Below are 27,854 nucleotides of genomic sequence, written 5' to 3'. Positions count from 1 at the left end.
TAATTATGTCATACATGTGGACATCTGATCTGAGAGCGTGGTTGGCTCAGGGAAAGCCGCGGTGTCTCCTCTCTCCTCCTCCCGGCGCTAGGTGTCCAATAGGGATCGCCAGATGTTTTGGCCAATCGGTAAACAGGTTTCATACCTGCTTCCCGATTGGCCGGGAGGAGGATCAGTGTTGCAACACACCTGGGTGGGCCCCAGATGTAATGCTCTGTGTCCCAAGCCCATGCTATTTTGAAGCCTATTAGAGCCTATGGTTTTAATCAGTGCTTAAAAAAAAAAAACCTGGCCCCTGTAATTCATGTGCCCGGTGCCCCAAAAGGGGCCAGACACATGAGATGGGTCGGCCGCGGCGGCAGTGGATAGATTCTTGCTATGTATGAATCTATCCATTATGCATATAGTGGGTGGCGAGGAAAGGGGGGGCGGCACCCGGGCACCCATTAATGGATGGGCCGCTCCTGGTGATTACCCCGTGCAGTGCAGATTTTCTTTGCTGATATTTCAACAAAGTCCCCAGATGGGGCTGCTAAAAAATGTTTTAAATAATAAAATAATAGGAATAAAAAACTACTGACAACGTCCACTGCCTTACTGACATCAACCGCTGCCCTACAGAAAAGTCCACTGCTCTGCTGGCACCACCCACTGCCCTACTAACCTTGTCAATGTTTTAATAAATTTAAGGTGCACACCATAATGTAATAGGCTGCACACACTTATGCTTGGAGTCTATGGGGTAGATTCAGGTAGGGAGCGTGTATTTGTGTGCGGGCGTAGCGTATCCTATTTACGCTACGCCTCCGCAACTTTGACAGGCAAGTGCAGTATTCACAAAGCACTTGCTCCGTAAGTTACGGCGGCGTAGCGTAAATAGGCCGGCGTAAGCCCGCCTAATTCAAATGTGGAAGATGTGGGCGTGTTTTATGTAAATTTATTGTGACCCCACGTAAATGACGCCTTTTCCGAACGGCGCATGCGCCGTCCGTGATAGTATCCCAGTGCGCATGCTCCAAAATAACCCGCAAAAAGCCAATGCTTTCGACGTGAACGTAAATTACGCCCAGCCCTATTCGCGAACGACTTACGCAAACGATGTAACCGACAAAAAATTCGACACTGGCCCGACGTCCATACTTAACATTGGCTTCGCCTCGTATAGCAGGGGTAACTTTACGCAGGAAAAAGCCTTACGTAAACGTCGTATCTGTACTGCGACGGCCGGGCGTACGTTCATGAATAGGCGTATCTAGCTGATTTACATATTCTAGGCGTAAATCAGCGTACACACCCCTAGCGGCCAGCGTAAATATGCAGTTAAGATACGACGGCGTAGGAGACTTTTGCTGGTCGTAGCTTAAACAAATTCTGGCGTATCTATTCCTTTAATCAGGCGCCAAGATACGACGCCTCACACTCAGAGATACGACGGCGTATCTGGAGATATGCTGTCGTATCTCCTACCTGAATCTGGCCCTATATCAAAAAATACTAGTAAAGTTTAAAAGAACAACAGACAAAGAGATCTGAACTTTGTAAATCCCCAAATTTTAAAACAGCTGCTCACAAAATATTAATCTAGCCACCACAAAGTTACAAGAATTTACAAAGTTAGCTAAAACTGAGGATTTCTACACTTCATAAAATGAGGTAATAGTGACATCTTGTGTTCACCTTGGTGTATTACAGATATAGGTCACACGTGTGTTTTATGGCTGGCTACACTCGGAGGCGCAGACATACATACCTCCCAACTTTTTGAGATGGGAACGAGGGACACCTATTAGCAAAAGTATGCAAGTGCTTTTTTACCACTATTATTACTTTATACTGGTTTTGAAATTTAAACATTTAGCAATTTAGAAACTGGATGAAAGGTTTGGCCCTGGGAAAAACGTTTTGAAAGATACAAAATGTATTTTATATACAACTTTATAGATCAGACCAAAATGAGGGAAAAATGAGGAGGAAAGCGAGACTTTGTTCCAAATCAGAAACAAGATGTACCTGTGCTCAGATCGCATAGCTTGTACATGCATATAATCTACCAGGTGCTAAAGGGGTGTAATCACATGCAAACGCTAAAAATATTGGATGGACCCTCTGCACACTGCTATACCCTTTCAAACAAACTTTGCAAAAAAAAAATAAGGATAAGAAACTCAATGAGGAAGTTCGAGGGTATCTGGTCAGAATGTTTTGAGTATATGTCCCTCTTATTGGAGTAGGCCAATTTTAATTATAAATGTTATTGTTTATACAGGGCCATTGCTAGACTATTTTGCGCCCTAGGCAACAACAGCTACTTGCACCCCCCCAAACAGTACAGGTATGTTTTTTTTCACCTCCTTGCCAGATTGACTGGGGAGCTGGTAGGAAGTGATGTGTGCAGCACGGCTTGCGTAGCACCTCATTGGCTGGATACCTCTTCTTCTATGGATTGGCTGAAGTTTGCAGGAAACGGCTTCATCTTCAGCTAAAATCATCCAATCCTGCAGCAGTATGCGGAATGTCGGTGCAGGGTGTGGGGAACAGGGAATCCATCAGAAATTTTGCTGCCCCCCCCCCCGGGTTCCACCCTTACATCAGAGTTTACCCATTTCATTAGGGTCCTCAAAGTTCCCCCCTTTACATCAGGGTCCCAAGAGTCCCCTATCCTTAAATCAAGAACCCCAAAGTTCCCCCTTACATCAGAGTCCCCCTTATATTAGGATCCCTAAAGTTCCCCCCTTACATCAGGGTCCCCAGAGCCCCCTTATATCAGAGCCCCTAAAGCCCCCTTACATCAGGGTCCCTAAAGAAACCTTAGATCAGGGTAGGGATGAGCCCGATGTTCGAGTAAAATGTAAGATCCACTCAAACATCAGGTGTTAACTTGCTCGCCAAATAGCTAACAATATGGGGTGTTCGCGGCAAATTCGAGTGCCGCGGAACGCCCCATAGTGCACTGCGATATCGCAGTGTATTGACGCCTGATGATTGGCCAAAGCACGCACCTGACCTGCTTTCTCTAGCCAATCACAGCGTGCTCTGCTGCGAGAGCCAGAATTGGCCAAAGACAGGGTACCTTTGGCCAATCATGGCTCAGGGGGCTAAGTCCACGCCCCACACTATATAAGGCTGCTTACACAGCGGCCGTATATAGTGTTATGAATGAGAGAAGTTAGCTAGAGGCAGGTTAGTTAGTGGTGTGCAGGCAGTTTAGTATATATATCTATATATATATATATATCTATATATATATAGAGAGAGAGAGAGAGAGAGAGAGAGAGATATATATTATATAGCGAGCAATTTTAAATAAAATGTTTTCCTTTAGAAATGTAATTTTGCTGCGGCACTGTAAAACACATCATCAGATGTGCCAATTTACAGGCAGACTAAGGGGACCCTCCATGCACAATAATGATGAAGAACGATTCTTCATAAATCCATGTGTGATTTGCTAATGATACCGTTTTCATTACTAAAATCTTGTATGTAGTCCCTTATCATCCCCTCCAAGAGCTTGCATACCATTGATGTTAGGCTAACTGGTCTGTAATGTATGTAATGGCAAGGGGTGCTAAGGGTGTGATGGGGGGGGGGGTCAATTATTGCTGGCTGCTGGGAGATCTATTGTTTCTGGGGGATCTTTTGTTGAAGGGGGATCAATTGTTGCTGGGGAGGTCTATTGTTGCTGGTGGGGGATCTATAGTTAATGGGAGAGATCGACTGTTAAGGGAGGGTTCTATAGTTGCTGGCTGCTGGATGGTCTATTGATTCTGGCTGCTGGGAGATTTGTTGTTGCTGGTGGAGGGTCTATTATAGCTGGGGTGAATCTATTGTAGATGGGGTTGTAATTTGTTGCTGGTAAGGTCTATTGTTTCTGGGGATCTATTGTTGCTGGGAAGGTCGATTGTTTCTGGGGATCTATTGTTGTTGCTGGCGGGGGGTCTATTGCAGTGTTGCTAACCTACCAGATTGAAATTTACTGAGAAGACACCCCAAATTCCTGGCACAGCCAAGTTTTTACTGGCATTGCCAAAAGTTACAAAATTACAGTTTTAAGTGCAATTTTCAGTATTTAGGCTACAAACAAGTGCAATATGCAATTAGCAATTTGATTTAAAGTGGTTGTAAACCTTTTACAACCACTTTAAACTACAGGCAAGCCTATAATTAGGCTTACCTGTAGCTGCACTGGATATTCCTAAACCTGTACGGTTTAGGAGATATTCCTGTATTTACACTTAATGTTCCATGCTTCAGTTGTACTGTATCGTTTCCAGCGACTCCTGCACGCATGGTCAGGAGTGACGTCATTGCGGCTCCGGCCAATCACAGCGCCAGAGCCGCTAAACCCAGAAGTAACCTCCAGGATAGATGTCGCCGGCCGAAGGGGGAGACGAGGACAGCTGCGGGGGCTTCGTTCTAGGGTAAGTAATTCATAATAAGCATACTAGCCAGGGGCGGACTGACCATTGAGTCACTCGGGCACTGCCCGAGGGCCCCATGCCACTAGGGGGCCCCATCAGGGTTGCCAGGCTCAGTAAAATCAGGGACAGTATGTAAAAATTTGTGTTTTTTTTACATCTGTCCCTGATATGTCCAAAACCGACATGCTTTTGATGTGAAAATCCAGAGATTTTAGCTGCCTCGCCTCTGCACTGCCTCCTGGCAGGAGAAAATTCTGTCTACAGTAAACTTTGTGACTTTTGGTTTTAAGTACGAGTGTTTCCAGTTTGTGCAATTGGTGCCAATTTTACCATTGGGCCCATGTGTGCTTTATAGTACTCATGGTCCTTGGTGAATTATTCAGCACTGTTATCCAGTCAGAACAGTGATACCAAAGTTATGTGGACCACAGATATCAATAATATAACCCTTGCTCTAGTAATGATTATTCCCAAATATAGCAAAATAAAGAGCATAATCTTACCAGATGAAGGTAGGGAGTTAATAAACTCATAAACACACTTTTCCATCTCATTAACGCTGGAAAATGGACGACTAGACCACACAGCTGCAGTTATAAGTGGACACTTCTCTATGATGTTCCCAAATACATCCAAAAACTCCTCGTAGCTCATGCCGTTTACAGCTTGTATATCCATTCTGGTAGTCCAGCACCAACAGAGAAAACAGATATGCGAGTACAAAAAGTAGAGACAGGTTTACAAATTTAGTTAATAAGTTCACTTTTAACTGATTACTGAACCGCAAGGTCTGTGACCTTAGACTGAAGTCCTTCCCATGTGAGTGAAGACTCGCATCCACTAAAAAAGTGTTGATTAAATAAAAAAAATGAAATGAACTGCAGGCTCTCCTCCAACCCAATGTCAGAAAAACAGTTAAGTGGGCACTCTTGAGTAGGGATGAACTTAGCTGTCATTGCTGGGCCAATGAGCTGTGGATGGGAGATTAACCACTCCACAGATGCACATATACAACGTACAAAGGGAAGGGGAGTCTCGTGACATTATTGACCCTATGCAGGGCCGCTTCTACCACTAGGGCGCCCTACTGGTGTTCCTTCTCTCTGCAGCAAGCAACTAATGCCGCGTACACACGATCGGTCCATCCGATGAGAACGGTCTGATGGACCGTTTTCATTGGTTAACCGATGAAGCTGACTGATGGTCAGTCGTGCCTACACACCATCGGTTAAAAAAACGATCGTGTCAAAACGCGGTGACGTAAAACACAACAACGTGCTGAAAAAAACTAAGTTCAATGCTTTCAAGCATGTGTTGACTTGATTCTGAGCATGCGTGGATTTTTAAACGATGGACGTGCCCACAAACAATCGTTTTTTTTCTATCGGTTAGGAATCCATCAGTTAAATTTAAAACAAGTTGGCTTTTTTTTAACCTATGGATAAATAACCGATGGGGCCCACACACTATCGTTTTTTCAGATGAAAACGGTCCATCAGACCGTTCTCATCGGTTTGACCGATCATGTGTACGCGACATAAGTCTCAGCATCAGCAGGCAGCCACCGCTCTATTTGCACATAGTGTCAGAGGTGCAGCGGAGAGCTGTGCCTGTGTCCCGACTCCCGAATGAATGTAAGCAAGCAAACATTCATTGATGGGCACTGGTAGGCTGCATATAATGGCCACTGAAGAGGCTGTATTTGATGGCCGCTGGTGAGGCTGCATTTAATGGGCGCTGGTGAAGTGGCATTTGATGGGCGCTGGTAGGCTGCATTGATGGGCACTGGTAGGCTGCATCGATGGGCACTTGTGAGGCTGCATTGATGGGCACTGGTGAGGCTGCATTTGATGGGCGTTTCATTAAAAGGGTGGATGTATACATGGGCAGGGCAAAAAGAGTGGAGTCAGGGGTGGAGCCAAGGGGGGTGGCAAAATGAGGTTTCACCTAGGCTGTCAAAAATCCTTGCACCAGGAATAGCTATATGTGACACGTATTTGAACTGTTGTTCTTGTATTGCTTTTTTAAGTCCTACAAAAGCATGTTCAATGTTTTAGGTCACTAGTCATCATGATTAGGGTTGTCCCGATACCACTTTTTTGAGACCGAGTACAAGTACCGATACATTTTTCCAAGTACTCGCCGATACCGATTACCGATAGTTTTTTTTTTACAATTTTTTTTTACAATTTTTTTTTTATTTATTTTTTTACAGTATTTTTTTTTGTTTTAGGGGGGGGGGGGACTCTGTTCATCCGGAAAAGGTCGGGCTTAGCGGCTCCTACCTCCGCTCTCCCCCCTGACAGATTGAGGGGGGAGAGCGGCACGGACGGGGGGGGGGAGAGAGAACTGCACAGACGGACAGGGGGAGGAAAGAGAACTGCACGGACGGGGGGGGGGGGTGGAGAGAGAACTGCACGGACGGGGGGGGAGGAGAGAGAACGGCACGGACGGACGGGGGAAGGAGAGGAGAGAGAACGGCACGGACAGACGGGGGAAGGGGAGGAGAGAGAACGGCACGGACGGACGGGGGAAGGGGAGGAGAGAGAACGTCACGGACGGACGGGGGGGAGGAGAGAGAACGGCACGGACGGACGGAGGGGGGGGAGAAGAGAGAACTGCACTGACGGACAGGGGGAGGTGAGAGAGCTGCACGGACGGGGGAAAAACAGCACGGGGGAAGACAACAGCACGGGGGGAGACAGCACTGAGCACGGGGGAGAGAAGACCTGCAACTCCCCTGCCTGCCCAGGTGTCAGTTCACTTCTGGATCTGCCTGGAATGACAGCGTTCCAGTTTCTATCTCAGGCCACAGGCTTGTAGCACATTTAGATGTGAACACTCCGGTCCCCTCACAGCAAGAGGAAGTCACTTGTTATTAAGCCCAGGAAAATACACCTTACAATTTGCAAGGAGAGGTGTATTTTCCTGGGCTGAATAACAAGTGACTTCCTCTTGCTGTGAGGGGACCGAAGTGTTCACATCTAAATGTGCTACAAGCCTGTGGCCTGAGATAGAAACTGGAACGCTGTCATTCCAGGCAGATCCAGAAGTGAACTGACACCTGAACAGTGGGACTGAAGCTGTTGTTTCGCTGGAACTGGTGAGAGGCCATTGCTGCCATTAACCTGTCGCTGCTTGGGACAGGCCATCTAACAGCCTTATTCACTGCATGCAGACTTATACTGGGACTATACTTATATGCACCACCTTAAAGACTGAGCCTCATCGCTAGTTGGCCGAAGAACTAGTGCTAAGGACTGCTCACCTATTAAGCTGCTTCCAGGGGTCAAGTCCTGGGGAAAAAAGTGTGGGAACTCCCACCCAAGATCCACTCCCCCACCAAAAAAAAAGAAAAATGATACGCTCATATGCATAATTACTAAACCGCATGTTTTTTTCTAAATCCCACGATAACTCGCGGCAGACCTCCGCAATGTCTCCTGGGAACAATGACAAAAGCTCCCAGGAGACATTGCGGCATCGAGGAAGTGACGGAATACCCGCACACTACCTGATGAATCCATATACAGGAAGCAGCCAGTAACATAAAGGATTACTAAGGTTCGCCTGCCCCTGACAATGACTCGAGCTGGGCATCGCCGCTTAGTGAAGGATTGGCTCGGCTGCTCTCGGCTGCTCTAGTCCTGCAAAAGGGAACTGAGTTCCTGCTGTGAAAAAAGTGCAGGAACTCCATTCCCACGCGTTCCCGCAGGACTTGAGCCCTGGCTGCTTCACAAGAACTTTGTCTATTGCCCATAGTAAGAGGTATCACTTTAGGGAGCCTTACATTTCATCATAGCCATCCATTTAGAGTGCACTCTAGAGAAGCTATAGATTATTGGTTACAGAGAAGTTATTGTAGCGTTAATCACTATTGATGTTACTGTTGCCTATGCCATTGCTTATTGCTGATTTTGTGTATTACCAGTTTTACTCTAATTTAGCTGCATATAATTTCATTTAAGCAGCTATAACCTAGTGGTCATATTGTCTAGTGAATTGTGATTGACCTTCTTGAATTTTATTCTTTACTTGCTCATTTATGTACATACCAGGTGCAGACTGACCTGGGCAATGCCCGAGGGCCCTGGGTCAGTAGAGGGCCCCATGAGAGGTTTAGTTCGCCCCTGGAGGTGCTGACAGATTATTATGCACAAAAGAGGAGGTTCAAGCCTGGAGGAGGCAGTGAATCATGGCATCCCTGTCAGGCAGGGCCACAGTCCACATCCACGCCATGGGTGCTGAACTTTAGAGCTGTACTGCAGACCGGAGGCATCTTGAAGCTAGGAACCTGCCTTGTGTGCAGAAGTTCAGTGTAATCGCCAGCCCAGCACTTTAGTGTGTCACTCTGGTTTAATCTATACCAGCCAGGCTGAGTGTTCCTGCCCAGTGCCCATCAACCAGGTGCTATTTCCTACCCTATATCTAATAAACCTGATTTCTATATACACAGAGTGACACTCAGTGTACAGATATCAGTCTTATATACATGAAATAGCACTCAGTGTACAGATATCGGACTGACCACTTGGGCACTGCCCAAGGCCAGTAGGGGGCCCCATGAGAGGCTCCTGTCCTGGACTTCACTCCTTCCTACTTCATACAGAAAAGATAAAGGTGAGGAGGAGCGGGCTGACATAGGATGGGGGTGGTCTGTATGTATGGCTGGGGACAGTGTACATGCTCAGAGTGCACAGCTCCGCCAAAGGTAAGGGGTCACATTAAGAAGAGGGAGCATGCCCATTGTCCTATGCTGTGTCTGTGGATAGCTCTGCTCATGTCCCTTCCTCTCTGGGCTGGATCTGATCACACTGTCTTTCCAGTCTGGGCTCCGCTCCCCCGCCTGTCTTTTTATTTCTGCCTGTCTTGGGACTATGTGGCGGGGAAAGCCTCTGCTATGCCTGAGCTGGGGGACACTGCTCACTACCTACAACGGCTCACTGACTGAGCGCTGCACTCTACAGTAAGTGCTCCACCACTGTGGGTACCGACATCCCACCACCCTCTCAACTCTCCTCTCTCACCCCCTCTCTTTCAATCCCTTACCCCCTCTCTCTCTACCCCTATCTCTCTCTCTCTCACCCCCTCTCTCTCAATCCCTTACCCCCTCTCTCTCTCTCACACCCCCTCGCCACTTCTCTCTCTCTCACCCCCCACCCTCTCTCTCACCCCCATCTCTATCTCTCACACCAAAATGTTTAAAGGCAGACCAGATTGGGCGTCATTAATACCTAAATAATTAGACCCTTTCAATAAGGATCTTTCAATTAGGGTCTGTTCACACTATTGTGGTGTGTCACTGTGTGCATTGTGCATTATTGCAATGCATGCAGCAAGGCACTGATTGTGTCACGGTGCACTGCACTTTCAAAAATTCTGCATGCATGATCTTTGGTCCATTGTGATGTGTTGGGCAGCCCATTCAAATGATTCAGCGTTCTGCGATAAAATTAACCTGTAACCTGGATAAAGATGTTAAGTGAAAGAAATTACAATGCAGGACTGATAGGAAAGTTCCATAGATTTGGTTTGTAGGTTATATCCTGAACTTCAGTTCCTGAAGCCTGTTCCTATAGAAAAAACTAACCATCATTCATTGCATCTGGTAAAGAAAATCTCTGTACTTGTGTCATGTGATGTGCTACACTGTGTGCTCATCCTTTTAAAATGTAAATCGTGATTAATTCTTTGATATAGAAAAAAGTCAGCGCTAGACGATCAGTGGCAGCTAGCAGCAAAGGTCAATATACAAAACCTCCTAACAGCATCATAAAAAATTTGTAGCGCCAAAAGCAAAAATAAAAATGTATATGTAAACTGTCATTCGTACACTTTTCCAGTGTATGTAAACACCTGTGTAACAATGAAGTGAACAAAGAAATATAATAAGTGCATTACAAAGCATTTGCATTTACAGCTGTATGCTTAAAATAAAGTCCATTTTATTAGTCAAGAACTGTGTCTCTATTAATTCACCAACATGGATTTTGTTGCACCACATGTGTCACCAGCCCCCACCACTAAACACTCACCAACTCCTAAGATGCAAAAGGAAGCAGCAAACAGTGCATATGTGAAGAAACTAATTACACAACTCCACTAATCCTCCAATGTCTCCAAGATGGCAGTAAATCCAAAGACCGAAAGCGACGGCATGACGTCAGAGTGAAGCCCTGTCCCAACGTGTTTCGTGCAAGGTGACTTCTTCGGGGGAGTCTAGCATGCTGACGTATCCAACTTTGTACCCTACATAGCCTGCTAATTGCCCCTAATTGGCCAGTATAGACAGGGAAAGAACAGGCGCCATATTGATATCCATAACACTGAGTGGTGGCCATTTCCATAGTCAAGTACTCTATAACCTCAATATAAGAATAGGTGCCATTTTATAGGAGACCAACCGCTCCATAAAGCATAGTGCAAATATACCGTGTTTCCCCGAAAATAAGACGTACTCCGAAAATAAGTCGTAGCGGGATTTCGACGCAAGATCGAAATATAAGGCATCCCCCGAAAATAAGACGTAGCGATGGCGTGCCGAATCCCCGAAAATAAGATGTAGCGATGGCGTGTCGTATGCGTAGCGGCGCGGGCGGGAAAACAAGACGTGATAGGCGTACTGTACTGGTGCGGAGCTCAGGAGCTGTAAAGAAGTCGTGCAGCCCTTCTTATCTGCTCCACGGTATCTCTAAGTGACCGGAGAGGTGTCGGCAGCCCCATAAATACGGTAAGGTCGGCTCCCCCTGTCAGGTGAAAGTGAAAGTAAAAAGTCTCCTCAGTGAAGTGAGGAGAAGGACGCTCTGTACTCAGGGGAAGAAGTAAAGCTTCTCCCCAGCACTGACCAGCAACAGTCTCTCACCCCACACAAACACCAGGGGATAATTGAATAAATGTAGATTGTTGTACCATACTGTTGTACCATACTTTCAGGACGTTCAGGAGAAAGATCAAGACTCATCTCTTTTGATACCAAAGGAGACAGGAACAACAAGCGCCCAGAGGCGATTAAGTTCGCATGTGCTGCGCTATATAAGTTTTCATTCATTCATTCATACTTGCCGTGAAAAAAAATAAGACTTCCCCGAAAATAAGCCATAGTGTGATTTCTGGAGGAAAAATAAATATAAGACGGTGTCTTATTTTCGGGGAAACACGGTAGGAGCCATTTTTAAGAGTCCAAATATGAAATAAATTAAATATTTAAATAACAGCCTACTATAACTGAGATCAAATTGTATTAATTAATAAATAATTACGCAGCATAATAGCAGTATATAGAACAATTGTTTAATTTAGTGGTGGAGGCTGGTGACACACGTGGTGCAACAGAACCCATGTTGGTGGAAGATAAACATGGACAGTTTTTGATTTAGGCCAGCTATACACAGTTTAAATCTCAGCAGGAAGTATGGAAAAAAGTATGGAAAGAAGTGTATGAATGACTGTTTATATATATGTTTTGGCTTTTGGCATTGCACATTTTTTTGCGATGAACTATTTGCTGTTAATAGTTAAAAAAATATATTTTTTTTGTATATTGTGAAAATTATGGATTTTGTATCTAGCAGGGGAGATTTCCACACAAGCAGAATGTAAAAAAGAGACCATGCAGATTTAATATATGCATTATATTTATTGCAAAATGCAGTAACGTGTACAAAATTCCTGTGAGCTGTGAAGCACACTTTCTTTTAGCTTATTATTACTTTAAGTGCAATACACAGTAGTTTATAGCAGTGCATGACAAGAATTGTGTGAAGCAGTGTTTCCCAAACAGTGTCTTAAAGCAAGCCTGTGCTTTAGACATGTGAAATAACGAAACAGGTTCTCTTTATTCTTCTCTAGCCAGGAACAAATTGTTGCTTTTCCTTCACTCCCTAATGCTCTGTTTACCCGCCGGAAGCTAGGATAGCATCCTTATGTCAGCTCCAACTTGCTCCAGTTAGAGCTTACATACGGCCCAGCCGAGTCACATGCTCCTCCATACTTACAGTAGACGTTTTTCTACATTCAAAAAAGATAGTTTATAAAACTATATCTACACCGTTGTCATTTTGCTTGTGGGCATTGTGAAGCCTACAGGCACTTACTTCCTGGAAGTCTTGGATGGGGAGTGATAATTGGACAGCGCACTGCATCCTGGGAAATGATGACACACATTTCCCAGGAGCATTAGAGGGAGATGATGTCAAAACCCTAGGTGGATTCAAAGGCAGATTTCGTGGGACCGCATAGCAACAGGCATTTCCAGATGAGTAAAAAAATAAAATGTTCTTTTTTTTTTCTTTTTTAGTCGTAAGCTAGAGTTTAAAGCAAAATTGTTTTTTTGATGGAACCTCCACTTTAAATCCACAAGCGTTTTTTTTTTTTACCACTACTATTCCTTTATATTGGCTTTTAAAATTTACAAATGCAGCAATTTAGATTTTGGATGAAAGGTTTAGCACTGGGAATTACTTTCTGAAAGATAAAAAGTACATTTTATATAAAATTATATAGATCTGACCAAAATGAGGGACAAATGAGGGGGAAAGAGGGACAGAGGGACATTGCTCCAAATCAGGCAGAGTCCCTTGAAATCAGGAACAATTGGGAGCTTTGCATTTCAGTGCTCCTCCTGTTTTAAATGCTGCACCTCCTCCCATTACACATGCAGCTGTGTGGAAAGGGGGATCTCCAAAAAATAACCTTCCTTGATCCCCCTCTATCTTGCTGTTTGCTAGATGAGCAGGATATTACAGTTTTGCTCTCCTAGCAGACCGCTCCGTACCATATATACTGTGTGCGTTTGTGTGCGGTGTGCTCTCTCCTTCTCTAGATGAGCTCAGTACTGGGCTCTCCAGGCTGTTCAAACTGTGAACATTGCACTCTCTCCATCTCTAGCTAAGCTCAGATAGAGCTTTTCTTCTAAAGTCCAGCCAGTCCTGCAAAAAATAGAAAGTAGGGGTTCAAGGGGTCAGCATTTTTTTGGAGAGCCCCCACCCACACCAACTGCATGTGTAAGGGGAGGAGGTGCAGCATTTTAAAAAGTAGGAGCACTGGTATAAATTATTCAGACGAAACTGAGCTTACACTTTAAAGCAAAACTCCAGCCAAAGTTCTTTATAAGTATTTAAGGATCATTTGTAAATTTTTGATTGCTGCCTGCCTGTGTCATCCTTCACACATACCTCCAATGTCAACAAGTAATCAAGTGCCTGGCCTACAGTGGTGCCAAAATAGACAGTGCGGTGGACTACACTGGACATCCAGGCCTAGAAAATGTTCACTGTACCCAAAGATGCATAGTAAACGTAGGTGAGACATCCAACTTTTGTTTACTATGCATCTTAAAACCAATGGTACTTTTCCTATTGGATTCTCAGCATTCTGGTAATTTTCTGCCATTGTCTTTTGGGAGAATTTATTTTCAATTTTTTTTCCTGGAGATACTTTGACACACAGGATAGCAAGTGAGGGGAAAGTAGCCAAAGGGGTTACAGAAGGTAATAAAAACTGACATATGTTTTAACCCTCTGTTGTGTGAGGAAGGGGAGGGCTCTCAAATATAAACACTAGAGTGCTTACATGTGTGATCACTGCAATTGATCATTACAGTGATCACAAGGTACAGCGCAACTCTGATTGGCTCTGTGCATTGGGTCTATGATTTGAGCTTTAAATCACATCCATTCACTGGCCAACCAAGTTGTTTTCTGAAATGCCATTTAAAAGTGGCACTCCAGAAATATACTGTACATCCACCACTGTTTTATTACATACAGTGTTAGTAAAGTTTTTTAATACATATTTCCTCTAGGTTTATGCAGCAATCCAGAACAAAACAACTCTATGCAGAAGTTTCCCTTTATACAGACCAGTCACTACAGCTACCTTTCTCTCAAGCAGAGAGTTCTCTTGTATCCAAACCCTCTTAACGTTTGGTGATAGAAATTTAAAGGAAGACTCATAAAAAGAAAAGTATGTGGGTGTGGGGGGGTTCCTAAGATGGACACTGTGGGCTACACTGTTATAAAAACACTCAACTGTACAGTGATAAATGTCTGTAGTGGTGTTTGTAATGTGCCAGTCCATTAATATCATTGCTGTTGGGCTGGCAAACCACCATATATTGGAACTGTGGTGTAATCCCAGTTTGGAACAGCCAACACATTGTTCCCCCACACCTATACATGGACACATATTTCTGGGAGCCATGTTCTTATAGTTACACCATTAGACATAATTCAAAGCCATAATTTGACATTGCCGAGGCAAACCAAATTCTAGTCATTTGCTGACCATGAATTATAGATGGCCACAGGAATAAGTGCACTTATAACATATATTAGCTCTATTAATACAGCCATGCAAATCAAGCAAGTTTTCAAATATAATCATCAGCCTGTTCCTTTCCACCATAATCACTGGGCTAGATTCAGGTACCTGCGCTTGTTCTTACGGCGGCGCAGCGTATCGTATTTACGCTGCGCCACCGTAACTTACAGGAGCAAGTGCAGTATTCACAAAGCACTTGCTCCGTAAGTTGCGGCGGCGTAACGTAAATGGGGCCGGCGTAAGCGCGCGTAATTCAAATGTGGAAGGGGGGTGTGTTTTATGTAAATCTATGATGACCTGACGGTATTGACGTTTTGTACGGACGGCGCATGCGCTGTCTGTGTACATATCCCAGTGTGCATTGCTCCCAAGTACGCCGCAACGACGTATTGGTTTCAACGTGAATGTAAATTACGTCCAGCCCTATTCGCGAACGACTTACGCAAACAACGTAAAAAATTTAAATTTTGAAGCGTGAACGACGTCCATACTTAACATTGGCTGCGCCTCCTAATAGCAGGAACAACCTTACGCTGAAAAAGCCTAACGTAAACTACGTAAATAAATTGCGCCGGCCGTACGTACGTTTGTGAATCGGCGTATCTAGGTAATTTGCATATTCTAGGCCGAAAACAACGGAAGCGCCCCTAGCGGCCAGCGTAATATTGCACACAATTATACGCCGCCGCATTCAAGTTACGTCGGCGGAGGAAGCCTATTTTTTGAGCGTATCTGCCTTTGAGAATCGGCGTAACGATACGCCGGCGCAGATTTGAAATGACGGCGGCGTATCTCCAGATACGCCGCCGTAAATGCTACCTGAATCTAGCCCACTGATTACTGTTACCACTAATATTCTGCCAATTCAAATATATCGGACTCTGCCAGGTTAAAAAAAAATAGGTCCTAAAACACAAGAAACAAGTTGTCTCTGGTACCACATCATGTGCACACCATTGCACTGCCCATTTTCCAGAAAAAAGTAACTGTATTTGAGCAATGCCCAGGATGCCCTTCTATAACAATGAAACTGCAAGCCCTATTGCATCCTTATAAAAATAAAAAAAATCATCAGATCATATCACCTGACTTTAGTATTCAGTTAAAAGAACACTATCACCCAGTTAAGAAAAAAAGAGACGTCTGTTGTCATATATTGATTACCCTTTAGTTGTTGTCCACCAAAAACATTTGTTTTTTTGTTTTTGGTGGATGCTCCTGAGTTTTCTTTTACTTATTAATGCCAAAAAGGAACATGAAAAGTAAAATTAACAATGCTTGTAAAATGAACACTGAAGAAAATATGAACCCCAATCAAACATGTAGCGTTACTCCATGCTCCGTTGCTTCAGTCACCAGTGATTCAATCGTTGTTGGGTGCAGCTCACACCGGGTTCGTCTTGCCTGACTGTCAGAAACTTACAAGGGAGAGATGGAAGTGCACAGCAAAAGCCGCTGGATTTCAAGTATGACAGGAATGTTTCGGCTCCATCCCCTCCCAAACCACGACAACTAAAGCGTTTCACCCTTCATGGGCTTACAGTGATTTAAGAGGAGCTCCAGGCTCCTTCAGAAAAAATAAAAATTCAGCAGCTACAATTACTGTTACTGCTCCTTACTTTTAATATAAGGACTTTTACCTGTCCAGGGATCCTGCAATGTCCTCACTCGAGCCAAATTCTTCATTTGGCTTCAGGTGCAGGCGCTGGCATCTCTAGTAAGGGAAACAGAAAGTGGAGCCCTGCGGGTTCAGTGTCTTCCTACTACACATGCGTGAGTTGCGCTGTGCCTTGTGAATGGTCCCATAGCCTTTTGGGACCTGTGATGTGTCCCAGAAGACTGCAGGGGACAAAGGGGGGCTGAACTTTCAGCTCAGTTCGCAACCGGAAGTGGGAGTGGGTACCTGTCAAAACCAGGTACCCAATCCCCCAAAAAAGTGGCAATTGTGGCAGTAGAGGGGGTAGTGTGCAAACAAATAAAGATTCCCCTTTTGGGTGTAGCTCGACTTTAAGTTGATGATGGGTGAAATGCGTTACTGGGCGTGGTTTGGTAGGGGATGGAGATGAAGCTTTCCTGTCATACTTTAAATTGAGCAGCTTTTGGTATGCACTTCTATCTTTCTCTTGTAAGATAATAAAAAATATAAAATTGATAGTGTCCCTTTATTGTATTGTACAAACAAACCATATTGAATGTTCCCATTTACTGTATAGCTATAAGAGAGGTGTGATCACAGACTGATGATCCATTTTGTTTTCCCTGGCTGTTATCTTGGTACAAACTGTCAATGATGTTCTTCGAGTTTTGATAAAGCTACATGCAAAAAAAAAGGAAGAGAAGAGATATTAATTTATTAAAAGGCTGGGTAGCTAGTACATTTGCTATGCTCAGATCACTACGTAGTGCCTGCTGGTGTCAATATTAAACTACTGGGACATGCAGGCATCTATAGGTATCTACTATTATGTTTTGTATGCAGACAATTTTCCTAAGCACAGGTTAGCATTAAAGTTGAACTGAAGTCCCTAGCCAGAAGAGACTTTGTATGCATTCTGGCGTGTGTGCGTGACCCTGATGACATAATATCTGAAGAAATGCGTATGGCGGAGCCAGGCACACACGATACCACACATGAGTGGTTGTCGGTCGCCATTTTGATTACTGGAGAAAGACCTGCTTTGGATATTGGTGTTTTTTACATGCGGTTTTACTATCAACATTAATGTTAGCGCAATACCTTTTAATAAAGCTGGAGGTTATACAATACTTCACTACGTGGAGCCTTTATCTTGCATATCTTGTGCTCCATTGAATGTGGGTAAGGATCCATTGGATTGTCTACTAGGAATTACCCAAATGGATGTTCATGCCCCTACTATGGGATTTACCTCTACTGGTTGATTGAGCGTTTTCAGAGTAAGGGGGTCACTGGCACTTTAGTAAGCCTCTAGGGTGCATATTCCCTTAGTCGTGTCATATTGGCTATCCATGATCTCCTCTCCAATCTAACACCGAGTTTATATTTGGGACTTTTCTATTGCTTCATGGTCTTGAGGTGTATCTACTAGCACATTTCACTGTGTGCTTTCTGGACTTTTTATGAATATTATTTGCATGTATATCACGTATTTTTCACTAAGAAATGTCACTTATTAAATTTGTTTAGACACACAGTTTGTTATATGCACTGCACTTTTTTATATATTTTTTTTATACTGTTGTGCGAGATTCTGGGGCCCTTGGGGCCTAATGGTGACCTCCAGAGTTAGGGAAAGCTGACATCCTTCTTTGTAGAGTGGGTTACGATGCATGGTGGGTGTAATACAAAGTAGATTCATGGGCGCCAGAAACGTCTTGAATGCAATGGGATTTATTTTCTCTTGAACAGAACTGGGGGAGAGAGGATTAGGGCCAGGACACCCTTTAGTAGTTGCAATGTTAATTTTGACTTCTATAGGCAGATAGCCATGCAGGGAAATGCATCCAGCAAGACACCACATCTGCATGAGTAGAAGTTGTAACAAACTCCTTTACTTCTATAATTTCCTCTTGTACATCTTCTGTCAACTGAGCTCAAAGTCTCTCTCACTAGACTTGCTGATCAACTGCCACTGGATCCCCTAAGCTCTTGAAACCTTCGCACATAGTATCTTCCCAGTGGCGTTGCTAGGGGGGTGCGGGGGGTGCGGGCCGCACCGGGTGACACCCACTAGAGGGGTGACACCATCCCGATTTAAAAAAAAAAAATTTTTTTTTTTTTTTTTTTTTTAGCTGACATGACCAGAGGTGCAGGTGGCTGTGTAATGTAAAAGGGGTGCAATGGTGCAGGGTGTTGTGTAATGTAAAAGGGTCCAGAGGTGCAGGGGGCTATGAGATGTAAAGGGGGCCAGTGATGAAGGGTGCTGTGTAATGTAAAGGGGTCCAGAGGTGCAGGGTGCTGTGTAATGTAAAGGGGTGCAGAGGGCTGTGTAGTGTAAAAGGGTCCAGAGGTGCAGGGGGCTATGTGATGTAAAGGGGTGCAGAGGTGCAGGCGGCTGTGTAATGTAAAAGGGGTGCAGTGATGCAGGGTGCTGTGTAATGTAAAGGGGTCCAGTGATGCAGGGTGCTGTGCAATGTAAAAGGGGTGCAGTGATGCAGGGTGCTGTGTAATGTAAAGGGGTCCAGTGATGCAGGGTGCTGTGTAATGTAAAAGGGGTGCAGTGATGCAGGGTGCTGTGTAATGTAAAGGGGTCCAGAGGTGCAGGTGGCTGTGTAATGTAAAAGGGTCCAGAGGTGCAGGGTGCTGTGTAATGTAAAGGGGTGCAGAGGGCTGTGTAGTGTAAAAGGGTCCAGAGGTGCAGGGGGCTATGTGATGTAAAGGGGTGCAGAGGTGCAGGCGGCTGTGTAATGTAAAAGGGGTGCAGTGATGCAGGGTGCTGTGTAATGTAAAGGGGTCCAGTGATGCAGGGAGCTGTGTAATGTAAAAGGGGTGCAGTGATGCAGGGGGCTGTGTAATGTAAAGGGGTCCAGAGGTGCAGGGTGCTGTGTAATGTAAAGGGGTTCAGAGGTGCAGGGGGCTATGTGATGTAAAGGGGTCCAGTGATGCAGGGTGCTGTGTAATGTAAAAGGGGTGCAGTGATGCAGGGGGCTGTGTAATGTAAAGGGGTCTAGAGGTGCAGTTGTGGAGAGGGGTATACAGTAGTAACAAAAAGATATTGAAGGATGCAGAGGTATGCAGGGGGCACAGTGGGGTGTTTTTACATTTAAACGTGGGGGGGGGGGTGCCAGATATTGGATCCGCCCCGGGTGCCAAATGCTCTAGGTACGCCCCTGTATCTTCCTCAAGCGTCACCCCAGCGTCCCTGCTGGGTCCCCAGCTTGGCACTCACAGATACTCCCCAAGCATCACCCGACTAGCCTGCTCGGTCCCTGGCTTGCCACCTGCTGAAGTGTCCAAATTTTTCACCGTCCTCGGTTGGTAAGAATACTGCTCTGATACTTGCTTCAGCTACTTACAGTGGTGCCTGGTAACAAGGTGGATGGTCCCTTAGTGGGAACAGCTTCCCCTCTAACTCCGACAACGACAGGTTCTCTGGCTGGCAGAACCGTCACTTTTGGTTGGACTGCAAGCCGCAGTCCCAACCCTGCACTGCTCTCTTGCTTCTGGATAGGCCCTCAGACAGCCTAGCAGCCAGATGTCCCTGGGATAGGCCTCAGGCTCTGGCCTAGCAGCTCGAGGCAGTACAACACACGTCCACCCAGCAAGCTGTCCAGGTGGCACAGAACCCCGATCACCTGACCTCACCCCAATAAATAGGCTCTCCCAGCTGGCCAAGGGATCAATAAAATCCCTGCCCATTGGCTGAGACGCCCCATTCATTCATAATCTGTCCTTGCAATGCCCTTGTCTTATCTAATGCCACCAGATACTCAGCCAACTAGTGACAGAAGAGAGAAGTGCAGCAATTCCAGAATTAGGGTTAAATCAATTAAACTCCTATGAATTGGCTAAGGCAACTATCACTTGGCAAATAAATTTACTAGCAACCCTGCCTAAGCATCAGGGTGCTACATCGTATATTGTCTGTAGCAGCAGAAGTAGGAGTCGGGTGGCAGGATAATGTAATTCCAGCCTGCATGTGTGGAAGTAACATTATTAGTGCTCTACCAATGGCAAAATAAAAAATATACTCAGATATTTCATAACTGGTTTGCCATAATATTCAAGTATTCTGTGCATGGGGAAATGAGTAGGACTTAGCTTACTGTATGTAAAGACTGTGTGCTTCTAGCAGCTTGTGATATTCAATAAATACTTTAATGCATTGCAGCATAGGCGTACTGATTGAAGGCAACAATATAATATAGTATATAGCAAAGTTGCTTGGTATTCCTGGAATCAATAAAAGAGCTTATGTTTTTTAAAAGTACAGTTATCTTTGCTAGTTCTAGTTATGAAAGTCTTAATATTAATTAAAGTTTGGAGTTCGAAATGTATTCCAGTCATGTGCATCTTTATACTACTATCTTCCTTAAGTTTTGTTAAGGTTTACAAACCTATACTGTTTGTCCTGTAGTCAGCGCTCTATATTTTAGAGGGGGGGTAGGGGAGCGGCAAACAAACCACTTGATTAGGTGGATGCCCCTGCAGGGCCGGCCTTTGCGTTGTGCGGGCTGTGCGACCGCACAGGGCGCCATGGACAACATGGGCGCCGTGCGGCTGTCACAGCTCGCAGTCAGTTTGCTGTTAAAGATGTGTTGAATGGGACAGAAGCCGCCCGAGTCACTGTTCAGCACGGGCACGGCACACCGGCGCTGCAGAGGGGGGGGCGTCGCGCCCGCTGACACTCACACGCCCTGGACACAGGGCGGAAAATTCACTGAGTCACCGCCGCCGCCGGGACAGTCGCCCGCACGTAGAGAGTCGCCTGCCCAGAGAGAGAGTGTGCCGCTGCGCCTGCGGGCGGCATCTGAAGGGGGACTTGGTCTCGGAGTAAGCCCCCCCCCGCCCCACAGCGGCGCTGACCTGAGTCAGTGTGTGCGAGTCGGCTACGCGGCGGTGGCTACGCTAGTGACAGAGGCTGACAGTTCACAGTTGCCCGTGCTCTGTTTCCTCCAGTGATTCAACAGCAGTGTGGATCAGAGGGGAGAATGGGACAGCCGACTTCACAGACACTGACATGCCTACAGTTCCTCACAAGAAGAGTGAGTGGATTGTATTTAAGCATTTATTTTATTAAAAACTTCCGTGCAAGCAGCTGCCTGTCACCTCTCTCTCCCCTATGTTTGGACTCTGTATTTTCACCCCTCCTCCTCCTCTGTATTTTCACCCCCCCTCCTCCTCCTCTGTATTTTCACCCCCCCTCCTCCTCCTCTGTATTTTCACCCCCCCTCCTCCTCCTCTGTATTTTCACCCCCCCCTCCTCCTCCTCTGTATTTTCACCCCCCCCTCCTCCTCCTCCTCCTCCTCCTCCTCTGTATTTTCACCCCTCTCCTCCTCCTCCTCTGTATTTTCACCCCTCTCCTCCTCCTCCTCTGTATTTTCACCCCCCTCCTCCTCCTCTGTATTTTCACCCCCCCCTCCTCCTCCTCTGTATTTTCACCCCCCCTCCTCCTCCTCTGTATTTTCACCCCCCCTCCTCCTCCTCTGTATTTTCACCCCTCCTCCTCTTCTGTATTTTTACCCCTCTCCTCCTCCTCTGTATTTTCACCCCCCCCCTCCTCCTCCTCTGTATTTTCACCCCTCCTCCTCCTCTGTATTTTTACCCCTCTCCTCCTCCTCTGTATTTTCTTTTTTTTTTTTCTCAATCAAGGTATTTATTTAAAGCTTAAACAAAGTATACAAGTGACATTTCTTTTACAGCGTATACAAATGAAAGTTTTGTACATAGCAATGAATGGTAACATCCATGTCTAGACATATAACATTTGGTATCTCAAGTAGAGGTAAAATACTGAAAAACAGGGTCCGATATTTAGTTACTGTGATAGTTATTAATGGGAGTGGAGGGGGGGAGGGGGGGGGGAGGGAGGGGGTGGGGAGAGGGGGGGCAAGGGAGGTCAGGTAGGAAATGTAAGGGGTAATGCATATAAACAACATTCTGTTATCTGCTACCTAGGCATAACACTTCTAAAATCTATCGGCAGCATACGTTTTCAATCTTATCAGTTAGTTGGGTATCTAAGAACTATCCTGAGCTTAGTACATGGAATTCAGTGGATGATTTAAATAGGAACCAGGGTTGCCAAAGGGCATTAAATCCGTCACTGGACTCCTTTTTCATTGCCAGTATCTCTTCCATTTTATGTATGAATGCTACTCTGTCCAACCAGTCCTTAATCGTTGGGGACTGCTTGGACTTCCAGTGTAGGGGAATGAGGGTTTTGGCCGCATTTAGTAAATGTCTGGTGAGGGTTTTCTTGTACTTACTGATTGGGAGACGGTTAACATGGAGCAGGCATGCAGCAGCGTCAAGTGTAATAGAGGTCTCTGTGATGTGCCTGGTCCACTCAACTACCCCCCTCCAATAATCAAGAATTTGTGGGCAGTCCCACCATATGTGTAAGAAGGAGCCAGTCTCCCTCTCACAGCGCCAGCACACATCGGAGTTTGTGTTGAACCACTTTTTAGCCTTCTGTGGTGTAATGTACCATTGGGTGAGGATCTTGTACGAGATTTCTTGGCACTTAGTGCTCAATGAGCACTTATGTGCCATGATACATGCTTTTTCCCAGGCTGCATCTTCTATCTGTATCCCAAGATCATTTTCCCATTTTAATTTGTATTTGTTGGTTTCGTTGAGTAGCGGTTGATTTAGCCATGAATATGCCAGGGAAGTGGTGTGTGGTACCTGTGATCCTTTAAGGCAAATGTGCTCAAGAGCCGTCAGAGGGAGACGGAATGAGGGGCGGGATTTGGTATTAACCAGGAAGTCTCTTAATTGTAGATAAAACCAAAATCCAGGTAGGACATCTTTCCTTTCTTTTTGTAAGGTCTCGTAGGTTTTAACTGTGGTGTTAGAGATGCAGTGTGTGGCTAGAAGATTGGGAGATTCTTTTCTGTTTAGGCCTGGGTGGAAGTCTGGGTTGTTGAAAATTGGAGTGAGGGGACCAGGTATGGAGGCAAGGTCATGTTTTCTTGCTATTTTGTGCCAAATAGTGAGGGTAGTTGCTATAAGAGGGTGTTCTATTGTCTTAGTGTTCCTGGAATGTACCGTCCATGGATAGAATATAGTTTGATGAGGAGCTAGCTGTTGTTCCAGTCTGATCCAGTCTTTCTCTCTAGCGTGGCAGTGCCAGTCAATGATCCTGGTTATGTGGGATGCTTGGTGGTATTTTCTATAATCTGGGAGGCCGATGCCACCGTTTATTTTGGAGCGGGTTAGTAGTTGAAAATTTATTCTGGGATTCTTATCTGCCCACAAGAAGCGTCTTTGTATCCTGCTTAATTTAGTGAAGAATGTGTTTGGGACATGTATAGGGAGAGCGTTAAATATGTAAAGGAGTCTGGGGAGGACTGTCATTTTTAAAATAGAGGCTCTGCCGAACCATGAAAACAGTTTTGTGGTCCACTTGTTAAGGTCTTCAGAGATAGATTTTAGGAGGGTGGTGTAGTTGAAGTTGAATAGGGAGTCTATGGATTTAGTTAGGTGGATACCTAGGTATTTAAGTGTCGTGGGGGCCCATTTGAATTGGTAGTTTGATTTGATCAAGGTTAGGTGTTCAGGTTGTAGGGTAAGGTTTAGTGCTTCAGATTTGGATTGATTAATTTTAAAATGTGCGATGTAACCAAAAGTGTCGAATATTTTTTGTAAATTGGGGATAGAGAGATGGGGTTGTGTAAGAAAGAATAGCAGATCATCTGCATACGCAGCCACTTTGTATTCCTTATCTCCTGCCACAAACCCATTCACCTCTCTTGAAAGATTAATTGTTCGGATTAGGGGTTCTAAAGAAATTATGAAGAGTATAGGCGAGAGTGGGCATCCCTGGCGTGTACCATTCTTAATATTTATCGGGTTAGAGAGTATGTTGTTTACTTTGACTCTGGCTTGTGGGTTCTGGTATAGGGCCGAGATCCAAGACATCATGTTTCCCTCTAGCCCTATATGTGAGCATGTGGCAAACATGTAGTCCCAAGAAATTCTATCGAATGCCTTTTCGGCGTCTGTTGATAGAAGCATTCCTTGAAATTTAGTTTTTTGGGCATGGTGAATTAGGTTTAGTGCCTTGGTAATGTTGTCCCTGGCCTCTCTTCCAGGCATAAAGCCCACCTGTTCAGGACCTATAATTTTGTTGAGTATGGGTTTTAATCTGTTGGCAAGGATTTTGGCCAGAAGTTTCAAGTCAACGTTTAAGAGTGATATGGGCCTGAAATTTGCACAATCAGTATGGTCCTTGTCTGGTTTGGGGACAACAGCGATGTGTGCCATGAGGAATGAGTTGGAAGTGTTTTTGTTCTTTGCTAGGTAGTTAAAGGTAGAAAGCAGGGGAGGGCATAATATGTTTGTAAATATTTTGTAGTATTGGGATGTGAATCCGTCAGGACCGGGGCTCTTTCCTGTTTTCAGATCCTTGATGGCAGCCTGTAGTTCTAGGGCGGTTATGGGGCTTTCTAGAACGGAGATTTCATTTCGATTGAATGAGGGAAGTCCGCTATTTCTTAGGAATTCAGATATGGTTTCCGTTTTAGATTTCTTTATGTGTGGGGGTTTATGTTGGTTTGGTAAGTTGTATAGCTTGTCATAGAACCTGTGGAAGAGTTCTGCTATTTTTTCAGGTTCATGTCTCAATATACCCCCTTTATCGCTAATGGCGTGGACTTGATTCGTTGATTTTGCATCTCTAAGGGCATTTGCAAGGAGCCTTCCACTTTTATCTCCCTGTTCGTAGAAGATATTCTTCTTGAAGAAGAGGGACTTCCTAATTTTAATGTCTAGTATTTGTTTTAAGTCCGCCCTACACTTTACCAGTTCTTCTTCAACAGAGATTGACAATGATTGTTTGTGTTGTGTTTCTAGGTTGGCTATTTGTTGTGTCAGTCTAGTGATTTCTTTGTCTCTTTCCTTTTTTTTCCTAGATCCCCACTTTATCAACTCTCCTCGTACAATGCATTTGTGTGTTTCCCAATTATTTAGTGGGTTCGTGTCTGCAGCAGGGTTATTTAGAAAGAATGTGGTGATTGTTTGATGTATGTCGTCTTTAATCATCTGGTCTGTGAGTAGGGACGCGTTAAGTCTCCAGTTAAAAGTGGATCTTTTGGGTGGGTCAAGCTCAAGGTTTATGGCTACTGGGGCGTGGTCCGAGAGCGAGATGATGCCAATCTCAGCCCTGGAGACGTTTCCTAGGTCTCTTTGGGAAACGAGGATCATGTCAATACGCGAATATTTTTTGTGGGGGGCAGAGAAATATGTGAAATCCTTCTCGGACGGGTGCGTTGACCTCCATGCATCCACCAGTGTAAGGGATTGTAGCATGACTTTGATACGTTTCAAGATTTTGAAAGAAACATGAGTATGTCCCGAAGAGGTGTCTCTCAGTGGGGAAAGAGGGATGTTAAAGTCTCCTCCGAGGACAACACACCCGTCCGCGAATCGTGTGAGTTCATCCACGACTCTGCGGCAGAACGTGATATGGGCCGTGTTGGGAAAGTAGACATTGGCTAAAGTGATGGGTGACCCTGCCCATGAGCCTTTTAGGAAAAGAAATCTGCCTTCTGGGTCTGCTAGGAGTTGTTTAAGTACGAAGGGAGAGTCCTTGTTGAAAAGGATGGAGACTCCTTTGGTTTTAGCTAGGGGGTTCGTGGCGTGGAATGCTTTCGTGAAGAGGTTATCAGTTATTTTGGGTATGTCCTGACCTTTGAAGTGGGTCTCTTGTAGGAAAACCACTGAGGGACGCACTTTTTTAAGTTCGCGTAACATTTTGGTTCTCTTTTCTGGAGTGTTTAGTCCATTAACATTGTGTGATATGATAGAGGGGGCTTTCCCCAGGAAGGCGTAGGCCATGGTGGTAACTTTTAGCCCTTAGGTGTCTGTTTTGGTAATGAGGCAATGAGTCCCTGGGTTTGGAACCCAGGTAGGTGGGGGGGGAGGTACGTGAGGTGATAGGTAAGAAGAGTGGGGGGGAGAGGTAGGAATGAGGGAAAGGGAGGGTAAGGAAGATAGGGGGATGAGTGTGAGCGTTACTCAAGTACACACTAGAAGTGTGGAGAGTCTACTATATTCTTATTTTACTAAGAATTAAGTTGTGCTCTTGGAGGAAGGTGGGAGGAGCGCGAGTGGAATGTATCAGATCTGCTACTAATATTGTAGAGATCTAGGTAAATGGTAATAAAAACCTGTATTAGTGTGTTCGTGAAGAAATCGGGAGTCGTGTGACCTAGGAGGATTTGTCATGGAAAGGTAACACCCCTTCCTCTATGTTTCTTTTTGCTCAGGCCGGATAGAGAAATGGAGGTGAAAGAACAGGGTAAACTAGTGTATAAATCAGAACATCCTGTGTGTCCTGTATAACTTGCAAATTCTGTTATAACATATGTTACGTAATCACAATCTTAAGTTTCTTTGCAACCACGCTCAGTAACATATTTCCATATAGAACCTGACAACAGTTATCAGCCCTGCAGGAAATAATGTTTTTTTAGAATTGAGCAACATATATAAAAAAAAAGAACTGAAACAAAAAAGGGAAAAGTAAAAATTTCCCTCCATAAAACATAACTGTGTTTGACAACCCCCTGAATATAGTAGGTAAGAGATGAAAGGGGAGTTAAGTCATGAAACATCTCTTTAGTTTGCTATAAACTTTGCATATCTCCAAAATAGCAGATGTTGGTTCTTCACTGCCACCGTAGAAGCCTCCTCAGTGGGGTGAGGTGTGATCTTGGCTAGGTAAGTGCGGGTATCTGTCTAGAGGGGGCGAATGCCCAAAAAGTATTTTGTAGGTGTGGTGGTAGTTTACTCACGGTTAGGACCAACAGAAGGGCTTTATGGAATGTCTGGTTTTCAACGTTGTTTGGTTGCGATGTATCTGTCCTTCTGGGTGTAGTGATGTAGATCCAATCATCTGCATCTGTTGTATCCGGTGGACGTCTCTGATCCTGTAAACATAAGGGGTCTAGGGTTTGGAAAGAAAATTAGAGCCCTGTAGCTATGTTGTATAAATCTGCGTATATCTAAGTGCGTGTGGTTTAAGGTTTAGGGTCAGCTGCAGTAGTTCAGTCATTCCCCTGCATGAAATGTGGTACAGGTGACAGTAAACTGCGGTGATGGGGATCTTATCACAGCAGAAAGACCAGAACAATTAGAGTGTTAGTTCCTGTATAGTGATAATAGTGCTTGTGTTGAAGTTTCCTTCTTGAGCCAGCCATGGTGACAAATTCAGAGCTCATGCTCCATCTGGTGGAGGAACTGGGGATTCTCACTCATAGTGTACCATGGATTGAATTGTGTGAGCTGTGGCTTAGATAGAAGGGTAAAAGAAAAAATTGCAAAAAAGGAAAAATAAGAACAAAGAAAAACCCCGAGGTCAGACGAGATGATCAAGAACAGACCAAAATCTGGAACTGGAGGTTGTCAAACTTGCTTCAGGTTACTGAGGGTTCTTCGGGGAGGAAAAATCTGGATGATCGCGGTT

At 44.9% G+C, this 27,854-nt stretch overlaps 2 protein-coding genes across 2 annotated transcripts in view; both read right to left on the bottom strand.

Moving 5' to 3' along the window:
- The window catches only part of URAD (ureidoimidazoline (2-oxo-4-hydroxy-4-carboxy-5-) decarboxylase), a 47,558-nt gene extending 42,398 nt beyond the window's left edge, over positions 1-5,160 (bottom strand). The window contains exon 1 of the mRNA XM_040340475.1: positions 4,925-5,160. Coding sequence (XP_040196409.1) covers positions 4,925-5,099 — 175 coding nt within the window. The 5' untranslated portion in view covers positions 5,100-5,160. The remainder of the gene's footprint in view (positions 1-4,924) is intronic.
- An 11,754-nt stretch (positions 5,161-16,914) lies between these two features.
- Positions 16,915-27,854, bottom strand: part of FLT3 (fms related receptor tyrosine kinase 3) — a 155,446-nt gene continuing 144,506 nt past the window's right edge. Inside the window, exon 24 of the mRNA XM_040340472.1 lies at positions 16,915-17,054. Within this exon, the coding sequence (XP_040196406.1) occupies positions 16,944-17,054 (111 nt within the window). The 3' untranslated portion in view covers positions 16,915-16,943. The remainder of the gene's footprint in view (positions 17,055-27,854) is intronic.

Source organism: Rana temporaria, chromosome 2 (assembly GCF_905171775.1).
Source record: "Rana temporaria chromosome 2, aRanTem1.1, whole genome shotgun sequence".
Taxonomy (NCBI): domain Eukaryota; kingdom Metazoa; phylum Chordata; class Amphibia; order Anura; family Ranidae; genus Rana; species Rana temporaria.
The sequence above is the reverse complement of the archived record's forward strand: the minus strand, read 5'-3'. Positions and strand labels throughout refer to the sequence as shown.